Here is a 12950-nt window from a genome sequence, read left to right as displayed (position 1 = left end):
ATGTATATATATATATATGTGTGTGTGTATATATATATATATGTATACATACATACATACACGTGTGTATATATATATTATACACAGTGGAATTTTATTTCATTTTCAGGAAAATGGATGGAATTGGAGTGAAATGATCAATACTCAAGACAACTATCACATGTTTTCTCTCATCTGCAGATTGTAAATTGTTAAAATAAAAATAGAAGGACTATTTGAGAACAGGACGGAGACCAGTGGGAAGAGAAAGGGGAACCAGAGAGGGTAATGGGGAGAGGTGAATACGACCAAAGTACTTTATATTCATGCACGATAATGTCAAAGTGAAACCCATTATTTTATACAAGTAATATCACTAATAAAAAATAGATTAAAGAGAAAAAAGAATTTCTATATATCTTTCATCCGTTTTCCCCAATGTTAATGTTTTGCCACACAACCAAGACTGAATCTCAAGGCCAAAAACAGATTCTCCTAAAAATGGCATTTGCAGATTTAAATTCTACTAACAATCTACTTATATCTCCATTAACACAAGAAGGTGCTTGAAGCCGTGCATTAATGATGAACTTTATTTTAATAGATGTCCTCAGGAAAAGCAGTAAATAACATCATGCATGTGACCACTGAGCAATTTCCTACTGGATATTTGTTCTCCTTCTACATTCTTTCTACTTAATACATTAGATAGACTAAATAGTTTGTGTTGTATTTATGAAACTAATGACAAAGACTGATGTATACTGAAATGCAGATCTATTTTGTTAATTAATCTTAAATATTATATATATATAACACACATGTATTCTTCCCTTTAGGGAAGTATCTGACTAATACAATTTAAAAATGTACATTGTGATCTGTTTTGACAAATATTACACACCTACGTAAGCACTACTAAATCAAGTTACAGAAATTTTCCATCAGCCTGAAAGGTTCCTTTGCTCCACTTTGCAATCAATCTGTGGACTACTTTCTGCCATTTTGAGTTAGTTTTAACTATTCTAGAATCCCAACTAAGTCATACATCTGGCATCTTTAACTCATGTCTTTCAGGAGACTGGTTTTAGAATTCCCTGAAAATATCAAAATGCTCAGATGCTCAAGTCCCTTCCATATGCACATCCTGCTATATACTTCAAATTATCTCAATTACTTATAGTACCTAACATAATGCAAATGTTAGGAAAATGGTTATTCTACTATGTTGTTTATAGAATGGCAAGAAAAAAGTCTATACCTGTTCAGTACAGCCTCAATTTCTTTCCAAATATTTTTGATCCAAGGTTGGTTGAATCTGAATACAGAGCACACAGAAACGGAGGGCAAACTGTTCAAATCTTTTATCCATTTTAATTGGTTTGTTTATCCTATTATTACTGAATTGGAAGAGGTTTGATTGCAGATATAAGCCTTTTGTGAAATACAAGTATATGGAATTTTGGTCTCCCAGTCTGTGGCTGTCTTCACTTTTTTAATGTTATTATTCAAAGAACAGAAGATTTTAATATTAATGAAATACAACTTATAACGCTTTTCTTTTATGGGTCATACATCTGTGTCTCAGCTAAAAAAAAAAACAAAACAAAAACAAAACTGCTCAGTACCATAACATTACAGCAATAAAACATAGGAGAAAATTTTTGTAACACTGGGATCAATGATTTAGGTTAATGATTTACTTTTATATATAAATTTCTTTTATAGTTAGGCAATAATGGCTGAAGCCTGTAATTCGAGATACTTGGAAGGCTAAGATCAGGAGGATCATAGTTCGAGGCCAGCCCAGGCAAATAGTTCACAAAACCTCATCTCCAAAATAACCACAGCAAAATGGACTGGAAGTGTGGCTCAAGTGGTAAAGCACTTGCTTTACAAGCTCAAAGCCTTGAGTTCAAACCCCAGTCCTACCAGAAAAAAAAATCCTTTGTGATTTCTTCATTGATCCATGGATAAAGTATGTTGTTTAATTATTTGGTTTATAATTATTTGAGTGTTTTTTAAAAAGAGATTTAATAATTGCTTGTGCCACTTATTCCATTCTGGTTCAAATGGCATTATTTTTTTATTCATTTATTGGTTCTTGTTTTACTGTCTTAGCATTGCCCTAGTGTTGTTGAAGATATCATTTGCACTTCAAAAGACCATGTATTCTGAAGATACTATTCTATAAACATCAATTAGGTCAAGGTGATTGAAAGTATTGTCCAAATTATCTACATGTTCACTCACTGTTTTTGTCTAGTTATTCCATCCATTGCTAGAAGAGCACTGGAATCATCAACTATGATTGTGACACTATGTGTTTCTCACTTTAATTTCATCAATTTTTGCTTCATGTATAATGTAGCTATTATTAGGCACATACACATTCATAATAGTTCTGTGTTCCTGGTAAATTTTGGGATTTTTTTTATTATAAAATAGCCCTCTTTGTCTCTAGAAGTCATCATTTGTAATGAAGCCCATTTTAATCTGATATTAAATTATAAATCTAGCCTTTTATACTTCCTGTTTTTCTGGGATATTTTGCATCCACTTATTTTCAACCTATGGACTCTGTATTTACAATACATTTCTTGTAAGAGCACACAGTTGCATCTTTGCCTTTTTTTTTGATTAAGAGATCTTTGACTTTTATTTGGAGTATTTATCCATTAACATTTAATGCTGTTTTCATGTGGTGAGATTTAGATGTACCATTTGGTTTTAGACATACCACTGTTTTTTCTCCTTTACTAATAAAGTGAATTGCATTGGTTCATATTAAACTACTTTTGTATTCCTGAGATAAATACTATTTAGCCATGATTTATTATTCCTTCTATACACAGCTATTTCACATATTTTCTCCAGATCTGTAGGCATGTACAATGGGAGTTCAAGCCCCAGTACCAGTTACTCCAACATAACTGGAAATGAAATTCACAAACATGAATCTTAATACATGGTTAGCTGTGAAGAGAAAAAGAAATCAGTCCCCAGGTCCATTCCAGACTGGATGGGCTAGAAGAAAGCACAGAGCAGAAAGATGATGCAGCATGCAGTTCCTGATAAGAAGGGGAAGATGTTGGCAGTTACTGTTACTCTCATGGAATGTGTCAGTTTTCTGTTTGCTATCAAAACACTGTTTTATTTTGAGCAGGTTGACTATGTCTGTATAGGCATGGTTTTCTTTGTTTTATTTTGCTCAGGTCTCTGTGCTGGTTCCTTTATACTGTGAGGTACTTCTGAAGTGATTAACTTCAGTAACACAAAGTATCAGAAAAGTACCACTGCTAATTCAGTTATACTGCCTATCTTAATAAATTAAACAACGAGTGTTCGCTAAAAGAAAAACAGGTGATCATTTTAATCTGCAAAAATGGTTACAAACTATTTTATATTCATAGTAGTATATATTATGTAGCTTCAAAATCAATAGCATACCAGATGTGGTGGCATGTGCCTGTAGTCCTAACACTCAGGAGGCTGAGGCAGGAAGACCACTTGAGCCTAGGAGTTCAAGACTAGTCTAGGCAACATAGTGAGATCCCTGTCTCAAAAAAAAAAAAAATCAATAGCAGAAAGAGAAAATACATACGATATAACATGAAACTTCCAAAGGACTTTTTCTTTCTTTCATTTATAGAAACCTTGGGGCTTTAGGCAGACAGTCAAAAGGCAAGCTGCCAGTATCAATTCACACTTAAACAAAACTTTTGCCAATGAAAGCTGAAACACCTGTATGAATTAACTAAATTGTTCCCATTTTCAGCAATGAAAGGAGATTAAAAACATTACTGAATGTCATTGGCTTGGCTCATTTGAAAGGAAATAACGTAGATATCACAGTTAATTTTAAATTATCAAGTCATACAATATAAATGGTTCTTTACAGCAATATGGGTTATTTTTACTATGACTCAGTCAGTTTTCCTGAAACATATATATACAATTTCTCAGGAACAGCACCACATAACAACAGCCTTAAACAAGTAAAGCTATTCCTCTTAGAAAAGCTTCTGACTGCTGAATTAAGACATTTTCCCAACATACCTCAATATATTTCAACACACTGCACCAACTTGAAATCACTAGCAAAAAGTTCTCAAAAAATAAGTTTTCCCCAGTATTTTTGTAAATTTTAGGACAGTTCATTAAAACCGAACAAAATTCAGCACCAGTAAGCTATTTGATTGTTTACTGAATAAATATTTACCAAATGCCAAAAACCCTTGTTTTTTTCTGTCTCTCTCCAAGGGCTTATAATCTTTTGGCAGGATGTTAAGATATGTATTGTACTTGCTGTTCCATAAACAGAGGAAGACACATAACCCAAGAGTTCACAGCCCAAGGCCTAGGCCACCAGGCTGCTGCCAGAGAAGAGAGATGGATGCCTAATGAGAATGAGTACACTGTTCCTATCCCCTCTGCTCTCTTCTCTTCCACATCTTCAGCCAGTTCCAGACAGGTCTTACCCATTCAGGCTGCTCAGAAATAGGAATGCTCTCCTACAAACCAGGGACCACACACTTCAGATCATCTGTTTCTCTTTTGTTTCTTTTCTTGGCAGTACTGAGGTTTGAATTTAGAACCTCATGCTTCCTAGGCAAGCATTCTACCCCTTGAGACACAAAATAATTGTCATTCTCATTCTTATTTTTTGTTTCTTTTTGGTGGGACTGGGCCTTCGCACTTCCAAAGCAGGTGCTCTACAGCTTGAGCCATGCCTCCAGTCCCTCAGCTCATCTCTGAATGCTATACGCACATCAGCCTCTCTACTGACTGTAGAGTACTTTTATGTACATTCTGCAATTTGTTCTCAAAACAAGTTCTGGGTGCTGGGGCAGGGACACATCACCATTTCCCCCATTTTACAGAAGAGGTAGACGAAACAAGTGGCCATACAAACCATCACAATTTAGTTCCTAAATTTTGGAGCTGTGTAGACTGATAACGTGCAGAACAGAAGATGATCCCGTTCCAGGTTGTAGTATATCGCATTTATTCTTTATCTGCACACATTTAGTAAGTAACAACTAGAAGTAAGAACTGAAGCACTACACCAGGTCATGTAAAGGACCCAGAAATGAAGAGCCCAGTCCCTAAAGTGGGTAATTTATTGTCTGGTGAAGGCAGATACATAACTAATTATAACTAATACAAGCCAAACATGACCCTTGCCAAAGGGGGACAGCACCTCAAAGTAGACCCAACTGGCTCAAATACTCTTGGATATAGTTGTCCATCAGTATCTGTGGAGGGTTAGTTCTAAGAGCTCCCTGAAAAATACCAAAACCCAAGGATGTTTAATTCTCCTACAAAAAAACATATAGTATTTACAAAAAAACTGCACATACTCTCCCTTACACTTCAAATCAACTCCACATATGTAAAGAGTTGTCATACTGTACGTTTTAGGGTACAATAACAAGAAAAACAGTTTGTAAATGTTCACTGCATATACAATTTTTTTTTCAAATATTTTAAATCCATGGATAGCTGAATCTGTGAATGCAGAACCCATTGGTATGAAAACACCACTATACAAACAAAGTTTCTTTTTTCATTGAAACCAGGAGTCTCTTCTAATTCATCTTCTTATCCATTTCAGTATCATGCACAAAGCAGAAGTAAGAGGAAGGACTGACAGGCACAAAGGAAAGTTGATGAGAACTGATTTGGATTTTTTATTTTTTGCGGTACTGGGTCTAGAACTTAGGGCCTACACCTTGAGCCACTCTACCAGACCTTTTAATGGAGATGTTTTTTTGTTTTGTTGTTTTTTTTTTTTTTTTTGAGACAGGGTTTCGCAAACTATTTGCCCAGGCTGGCCTCAAACCATAATCCTCCTGATCTCTGCCTCCTGAGTAGCTAGTATTACAGGTGACAGCTACCAGCACCTGGATGATTTGGGGTTTTATGGTATATTTTGTATGCTTCACTTAGGACAGAAAAAAGGAAGAATGGGACAAGTATGTCTGGGGCCCCTAAAAGCCCTCTTCACATCTAAATTGTCTGTCCTATTTCTTAGAAACTAAAGATTTCCTGGAGATTAACATCATCTCTTTAGAAAAGACAGGCCTAGCACTGGGAGTGTCTGTAATCAAAAAGCTTTCTCAGCAGAGGAGATGAGGTCAGTCCTCAGGTCAGCTCTGGCTGGGAAGAGAAATGAGCACTGTGGGGCATAAGGCCCATACAGGAAAGCATGCCATGTGAGTATATGGCCTCTGCTGCAAGTTGGGAGTGATGAGTCACCTACCATCAGAAGTCACAGGGTTAATGACTTCAAAAGCTCCTCACAGCAGAGAGGACAAGAACAAGTTAAAGAAAGGAAAGAAAAATTCCCTACCCACAAAAAAGTGCTAAGAAATTTAACGGTCCAGATGTAAAGAGTGTTGAGTGTCTTTTCAGGGTAATTGTGGATAACACAGGCACCACAATGAACTGTTTATAGACCCATCATCCTCCCTATTGGAGACCAGCAGGAACATGTTCTGTCACTTGCCACATGCCTGTTCATCTGAGTCATAAGAAACCCAAGCCTCCAGGTTGTCTGTCACCAGACACTTGTCCTTCTTCATCTCTGTACTTCCCTTGATGGACTCAAGCTCATGGCCAATCCAGACCTTCCATACCCTTCCCTGCACCCCACCTCAGGCAGAACTGTGCTCAATTATCACCCTCCCACTGAGGTTTGCGCAGACCACCTTGCTAAAACACGCACCCGCATTCCATGGTTAGTCCCTTACCCTGCTTCATTCCTCCTTAGCACTTCTATTAAGTATCTCTCTCTCTGTCCTCAGTGTTTGTCCCCCAACAAGAATGTACATTGATGGAAACTCTAAAAGGGAAAGGACTTTGTTTAGTGTTGCATTTCCAGTGACCAGTGAAATGACTATGTATATTAAGTACTTGACAAACATTAAACTGAATGAATAAATGAAATGTACATAAGGTTTTTTATTCCCCTGGAGAGGATGATTCATGTAGAATTCAGTCTTTGAAAACACACAAATGGTCAGACACTGGTAGCTCACACCTGTAATCATAGCTACTCAGGAAACAGATCAAGAGGATCACGGTTCGAGGCCAGCCCAGGAGTAGTTCATGAGACCCTATCTCAAAAAATACCATCACAGAAAAAGGCTGGTGGAGTGACTCGAGGTGTAAGCCCTGAAATCAAACCCCAGTAAGTGAAACAGAATTACTCTTAGAAATGAAAGAATGGCACAGAATGGATAGATAGAGACACAGCTCAAACACCAGCACAGGGTTTACTGTGGAGAAGAAGCCCTACGGAGGGGAGGACCCCAGCAAGAGAGCAGGAGCCGTGTACATGAGTTTTTATATGATTTTAAAACAATTTTACCACTTGCCAAGTTCCTTACAGCACATGGGATAAATAAACAGGGACAATTCCAGTCACCTAAAACACACATGAAATAATGATGCACATCTAAGATTTCTAAGAACACTTAAGTGGGAAATAAAACAGGAACACAGAGGATTCAAACGACTACTACCTAACCAGCTCCAAGATGGTGTGTACAAAACAACAATTTGCAAAATTTACAATAACAAAGGAAGACAACTTCAGAGAATGCAGATTCCCATCTATGATAATTAAAATGACTTTGAAAAAGTTATGTATCTTAAGCAACTTGTATTCATTAAAGAACACATGTATCTTCCTATATCCATAAAACCAAAAATATTCTTACCGACCCCTCCTCTGTTACATACTTCTCTCTCCTTGAAAACCCTTTATGGCCATCAAATCCCCAAATACATGCTATTCCATCTTTCCTTTTCATTCCTATTCTTCTCCAACTGTGGTCTTTATCTGCCATCTTTGTTTTCTCACACTCAATTCCCTCCTTATATCTCTGCAGTGAGGTGGCTATTCAGATAATCCACTGAAACCACACTACAGGTAAGCAATGCATGCTAATTGTAAAATCCCACAGCCTCTTCTCTGTCCGCATTTCTCTACTGACTGCTCTACACTATTGAATGCTGACAAGCACCCCATACTATCGACTCCCTCTCCTTCCTTTAACCTCATGGCCCATGCTCTCCTACCCAAGCTCTCCCCTTAAATAAACCCACATAGGCATCACTCTCACTCTTAGGCATAACATTTGCAGAGTATATCGCTCTGGCTCTGCAACTTCATTTATTCATTCAGTAAATATTTATTGAGCACCTATAAAGTGCAAGAAAATAGAATAGGCTCTGGGATTAAAAAAAAATGAGCAAGAAATATTTGGTCACTGACTCCAAATCTAAGTACAAAGAACACTGATTATGCTTAAGTCAGAAGCAAGAAACATGCAACTTGGAAACTAAAATGATGAGGGTTTTTTTCACTGACTTCCTCATGTATCAGTGTTTCAACATGCACAATCTAAGGCAAGTGCATATCAGAGGCAAAATAATTTGCAAGAAAAAAGAACAACACGGAAAGCAAAGACATTACTCACCGATGTAAATGCCAGCAGCTCCTCTTCAGTTAACTTATGAACTGGGTTGTTTTTTTGGAAATTTGCGCTTTGAATTTAAAAAAAAAAAAAAAAGGTAAATTAATTCTTACTGTTGTAGCTTATGTTGGGTCTGGAGACCTAAGGTAGATGAATGGGTAGCCCATCCCCCCTGGAAATCCATATCATTCCTGTATCCTGAGGAGTTAGAGGCCTACATTTCTGCACCCTGAGAGGGAGTTGTAAACTGCATTTCTGCATCCTAAAGAAAGATACAGAGTCTGATAGATCTGCCACAGGGCTGATGAGCAAAATGCTCTCAAAATTGTTTCCTTTCCCCTCCCCCAATAAAGGTGCAAACCAAACCAGTTCACCTAAGAAAGCCCAAGAATCCACAGTCAATGAGAAAAACCCACCTAACCCAGAGTTAGAACGTCCATAAAAACCCCAGCCTTCACCTGAGCAGCAAGTTACCAGTTTCCGGGCTCCACTGCACTCCTCTAGCTGTAGCCTTTTCTTTCTCTCTAATAAATCCCACTTTATATATCCCAAGTTTGGCTCATCATTCAGCTGCCTCATGAGCCAGTTCCCTGATCTGTGAAGGCAAGGACCCTCAACCCCAGCCTACAACACTTCAAACCAGCACATAACATTTTGGCGACCACGAAGGGACTTTTCTTCTGGACCAAGGTCAATATGACTTAAGTATCAAACCAACAGGGGCATGCCTAAGGTGTGACCACTGAGTGTCCAGCGCCCTGCTGGATGCTCCTGCCGGGGGAAACCCCCAGCTGAGGACTAGCCAAAAGGAGACATCCTTGCTTTGCTCACCCTGCCTGACTCTTCCTATCTTCCTGAGGGACTTTCCCATTATGGTGTCAAGCCAGCTGCTCCCTGCCAACTCTGGCCTCACGGTGATTCCGGCTCTGGGGGTGCTCATGCTCCCTCCCTGTGGGCTGAGACCAAGCTCGGGGTTTATTCCGGTATGCCTCATGCTATGTTGGGGGAGTCCTGATTGGTTATGGCACCTGACAACTGCTTCTGTTTTCCCCCCGTCTAATACCCCTTCTGCCTGAGACAGTAACCCAAGAGTGGAGGTTTCGTGTTGCTGAAAAGTGTTCCAGTACCACTCAGTGAGAGTGACCTAGAAGCACACGAGATTGCTGAGCCCTCAGGCGTGCATAATACCTCTAGGCTCTGCCTTCCCCTCCCTTTCCTAAGATGTCAGGACATCTTTTCTGTTCCCTCCCTGGTCTTCCCCTCCCCGGGCTTACTGGGACCCTGGCCTCCTCCCATGAAGAACTTGTAGCATGATGTCTTACGACTTTTTTAAGTTAATTCCACAACTAGTTTGTCAGGTCCCTCTGTCCACAATAGCTTTAAATCAGCTGTTAGACGCCAAGCAGAGACAGAGGAACTTACAGAAAACTGCAGACTCCACAGACTCACGCCCTAACTCCGCCTCCCCAAGGGGAGGAGGGAAACGGGTGCGTGCACGCACAGGGATGCCATCCCCTGGGCACAGTGGGCACGCACAGGGATGCCATCCCCTGGGCACAGTGGGAACGCACAGGGATGCCATCCCCTGGGCACAGTGGGAACGCACAGGGATGCCATCCCCTGGGCACAGTGGGAACGCACAGGGATGCCATCCCCTGGGCACAGTGGGGACGCCTGCCATAGTTATGACAGTCCATAGAGTGGGCCTGGCACACATCCAAAGCCGCTAGCCATACACAGTGGCAACTGCAACCTGCTGCCATTCCCAAAAAAGTGATGAGGAAAAATAAACTCACACAGGCTGCACAGACGCGTGTATACTATAGGGAGGGAAGGCAATGGGCCACAGGGTGGGGCCTAGACAGATGGGGTCGCTCATCCCAGGTGTGGGAGGGGATGGCAGCACTTTGTTCAAGCCCCATTCCCAGTCCCACCTTACGCATTGGACCTGACCAACCCAGTCCTTGTAATTCAATTGTTATCAAGGTTATAGTCCCAGAAACAGCAAAATGGGCGTTACTGTGGTCTCTAAACTTCTCATTTAAAATTTCCTATACTTTTGGCCTCAGCATAAAAATTTTTCTCTCCAAATATTAGCACCAGTCATCCCTTGTGGCACTGTGAATGCCCCAGGACACCCTCTGAATGCCCTTCTCTAACTTTACAGATGATCCATTCCTTTGTTAAAAAGGTAGCCTTTATTAAAGAGGCTGCCCATTGTTAGCTAAAAGGTAGGATCCTAGCATTTTGGTTTTTTGTTTTCTCACTGCATTTGTCAGGTGGCCTAAACCAACCAGTTCACTTTCCCTGGTCCTGGCCATGGATGGTGGGGAAAGTCATGAGACAGGGATGCCTGGTCTTGTTAATTGGATCAATCCCCAGTCAGGATGCCAATAAAAGGGGAGTCTGACAAGTTCATGTATATGGGACCTGCCCTTTCCAGTCTTCTGGCCTTGGTACCCAAGTGATCTCCACTGGCCTACCTATTGAAACATTGAAAGGAAACACTGGAAGCTTTATTCTGAGGCCTGGCCTCAGATGACCAAGAGGAGTGGCCTTCACAGGGTTTCTTAAATTATAATACCATACTCCAATTAGACCTTTTCTGTAAAAGGGAAAAAAGTAGATTGAGCTTATATAAAACTTTTCCTTCATCTCCAAGACCACCCAGAATGGCTCCACAATTGCTATTTAGATACTTAAACACTGGCCATTCTTTATAAGCCACAGGATAAACATGGGGAAGGAGGACCAGAAAAGCCCCTTATCAATGACAAGGCTCAGATTCTTTTTAATCTCCCTTAGCTCTGATAACTGGAAGGGGACATAGACTTTCCCTCTTCTTACCATTGCCTGTTGAAGGGGGAAGCATGCATTAGAAGATTCTTAATATTGGGGCGACTTAGAAGGTAGGGCAGAGGGTGGAGCAGTAGCGGTGAGGGCCTTTATCTCTGTGATCCAAACCTTTGAATTGACATGGAAGGATTTTATGCTTCTACTAGACCAGACTCTTTCCTCATTAGAAAAGCAATGGATCCTGGCCCAGGCCACTAAGGTTGGAAATGATTACCATTTACAATGAGTCCCAATACTCGTGGTACCTGAAAATGAGGGTATACATGTGCCTATACCAACAGGGGCACAGACAGTCCCCTTGGCAGATCCACATTGGAGTCAAAATGGTGGGAGGATGAATGGCATCAATGCCACTTTTCCATTTTATAGTGGAAGGGCTAAAAAAGGGCCAAAGACAAACCTCTACACTATTCCCAGGTAACTGTAGTACAGCAAGGCCCTGAAGAAAACCCCCTCACCTTTCTACAGCATCTTAAGGATGCTATCAGAAAGCATACCACAGTGGACCCAGTCACAGGCGGGAGAGGTTCTCCTCAAAGATAAATTTCTAACACAGTCAGCCCCAGATAGCTGTAGAAAACTCCAAAAGTCTGTGGCTGAAGGGGAAAAAAATCACTGGACCAACTAATACAGCTAGCCATGACTATATATTATAACCGAGACGTTACTAAAAGTAGAGAAAAAGATAAGAGACATGATGACCTCATTGCTGCTCTCAGAGCGGGTCCCACACAACTGGGGCCTGCTGCCCAAACTTGCTACCATTGTGGACGGGAGAGGCACTTCTGCAGAGAATGCCCAAAAGGGGGACAGCCCAGGAGACAGCCCTGCCCCCAACCGGGACCCTGCCCTCTCTACAAAGGTAACCATTAGAGGTCTAAGTGCCCCCGTCTCCAGATGGATTGATGTGTCCTGGGTCTCCTGTCCAGACTCTACTTCTTAGCATCAATGTTGAGCCTTGGGTATCCATGATGCTAGAGAAGTGAGTCAGTGGAGCTCATTTCTCTGTTTTACCTTTCTCTCCGGGTCCCCGGTCCAATGACAAAAGTTATTGTTTGGGGCAAATCTGGCCAGCCCCTAGAGTGCTATTTTACCAGGCCTCTGACCTGCTCTTGGGGAGACCTCCACTTCTGTCACCTTCTCCTCATAGTTCCTGAAACTCCAGTACCCCTTCTGGGACAGGATTTACTATCTCAACTAAAAGCTCAAATTCTCCTCCCCATAGGCAGCTATCTCTGCTGCTCCCTCCTTCAGGAACAAATAGATCCCACAGTATGGACTGATGGGATGACTGTAGGGTGAGCCAGGATGGCCCTCCCTATTCAAATAAAGCTCAAAGATCCTTCACAGTTTCCACACCCAAAAACAATATCCCCCTCAAGCCTGCAGGACAACAAGGCCTTATACCTACCACAAATTCCTTTAAAAAAAAGGGGGGGGGCTACTAATTAATTGTCCCAGCCCCTATAATACTCCTATTCTTGCTATCCTCAAGGGGCCAAACAAATGGAGATTAGTTCAAGACCTCTGGCTCATTAATAAAACAGTCATTCCCCTCCACCCAATTGCTCCCAATCCCTATACTCTATTGGCTCAAACACCCTCAAGAGCCCAATATTACTCTGTACT

General features: G+C 40.8%; 1 protein-coding gene across 2 annotated transcripts in view; it reads right to left on the bottom strand.

Moving 5' to 3' along the window:
- Ttc27 (tetratricopeptide repeat domain 27) overlaps window positions 1-12950 on the bottom strand; it is a 188517-nt gene that overhangs the window by 121266 nt on the left and 54301 nt on the right. For both annotated transcript variants that reach the window (XM_074049473.1, XM_074049472.1), the window contains one exon: window positions 8469-8535. In XM_074049473.1, coding sequence (XP_073905574.1) covers window positions 8469-8535 — 67 coding nt within the window. The remainder of the gene's footprint in view (window positions 1-8468; window positions 8536-12950) is intronic.

This window comes from Castor canadensis, chromosome 12 (assembly GCF_047511655.1).
Source record: "Castor canadensis chromosome 12, mCasCan1.hap1v2, whole genome shotgun sequence".
Classification (NCBI taxonomy): Eukaryota; Metazoa; Chordata; class Mammalia; order Rodentia; family Castoridae; genus Castor; species Castor canadensis.
This window is presented reverse-complemented; position numbering and strand designations above follow the sequence as displayed.